At 39.9% G+C, this 1,668-nt stretch overlaps 1 protein-coding gene across 1 annotated transcript in view; it reads left to right on the top strand.

Moving 5' to 3' along the window:
• Positions 1–795, top strand: part of LOC107646628 — a 2,661-nt gene extending 1,866 nt beyond the window's left edge. Inside the window, exon 4 of the mRNA XM_016350804.1 lies at positions 87–795. Within this exon, the coding sequence (XP_016206290.1) occupies positions 87–795 (709 nt within the window). The remainder of the gene's footprint in view (positions 1–86) is intronic.

The following is a 1,668-nucleotide window of genomic DNA, read 5'->3' as shown; positions in this document are numbered from 1 at the left end:
GAAAATGCAGAGTCATGGTCATTCTTCTTGTCCAACCTACGATCGCATGTGACGCCATAGGAGGGTATCCTTGTTATCTCTGACAGGCATAATGGCATCAAGGCAGCGCTTGAGGCACCTGAGACTGGGTGGCTGCCTCCTCGGGCGTTCCGGGCTTACTGTATTAGGCATGTGGCTGCGAATTTCGCCCTAACGTTCAAAGGTAAGGACTCCAGGAGGCTGTTGGTGAATGCTGCCTACGCAAAGACTGAGGCTGAGTTTTACTACTGGTTTGACATCATGCGGACTGAGAATCCAGCAATGTGTGACTGGGCCAACCGGATGGAGTACGACAAATGGACCCAACATGAGGATGGTGGTCGACGGTTCGGGCACATGACCACAAACATCAGTGAATGTGTGAACTCCGTGCTAAAGGGAACTCGCAACCTGCCGGTCACATCTTTGGTTAAGTCAACCTACGGGAGGCTTGCTCAGCTATTTGTGGTTCGGGGACAGACAGCAGCCGCACAACTAGGTTCTGGGCATGAATTCTGTCAGGCGTTGGTAAAGTCTATTGATCGGAACCTAAGAGACTCGAGGTGCTTCACTGTGACATTATATGACAGGCAGCAGTCCGAGTACACCGTCGCGGAGACAACACCAACTGGCAACTTCTCCCTGGGCAGCTATAGAGTTTCCCTTAAAGATCACCGATGCGACTGTGGCCACTTTCAGGTGCTGCATTATCCTTGTTGCCACGCCATTGCGTGTTGCGCCTACTCCCGGCTTAACTGGGCGTTGATGAGCGGATAATTTATACGCTTTTTGGCATTGTTTTTAGTATGTTTTTAGTAGGATCTAGTTACTTGTAGGGATGTTTTCATTAGTTTTTATGTTAAATTCACATTTTTGGACTTTACTATGAGTTTGTGTATTTTCCTGTGCCAACAATCTCCGTGGGATCGACCCTTACTCACGTAAGGTTTTATTACTTGGACGACCTAGTGCACTTGCTGGTTAGTTGTATCGAAGTTGTGACAAATTATGAATGTGTAATCACGATTACGCGTACCAAGTTGCTCACGTGCCAGGAATAGTTTGAGCCTGTACATCACAATTTCGTGCACCAAGTTTTTGGCGCCGTTGCCGGGGATTGTTCGAGTTTGGACAACTGACGACTCATCTTGTTGCTCAGATTAGGTAATTTTCTTTTCGTTTTGTTTTCAAAAAAAAAATTTCAAAAATATTTTCAAAAATCTCTCATCTGTTTTCGAAAAAAATAAAAATGTTTTCAAAAATTTTATTCAAGATTTTTAAGTCAAGTCATTAATAGAGATAAAAAAAAAAATCAAATCTTTTTCAAAACTAATTCCTATCATATCTTTTCAAAAATATCTTCTTATCTTATCTTTTTCAAAAATATCTTTTCAAAATATCTTTTCTAACTTCCTAACTTCTTATCCTTTCAAAATTTGTTTCAACTAACTAACTAACTTTTTGTTTGTTTCTTAACTTTTTCAAAACTACCTAACTAACTCTCTCTCTCTCATTTTCGAAAATATCTTCTCCCTTTTTTCAAAATTTCTTTTTAATTTATTAATTATTTTAATTTTTAAATTTGAATTTTCGAAAATTACTAACATTTTTTCAAAAACCATTTTCAAAAAAATCACTAACTCTTTTTCA

The sequence above is a fragment of the Arachis ipaensis genome, chromosome B06 (genome assembly GCF_000816755.2).
Source record: "Arachis ipaensis cultivar K30076 chromosome B06, Araip1.1, whole genome shotgun sequence".
NCBI classification, from domain to species: Eukaryota; Viridiplantae; Streptophyta; class Magnoliopsida; order Fabales; family Fabaceae; genus Arachis; species Arachis ipaensis.
The sequence above is the reverse complement of the archived record's forward strand: the minus strand, read 5'-3'. Positions and strand labels throughout refer to the sequence as shown.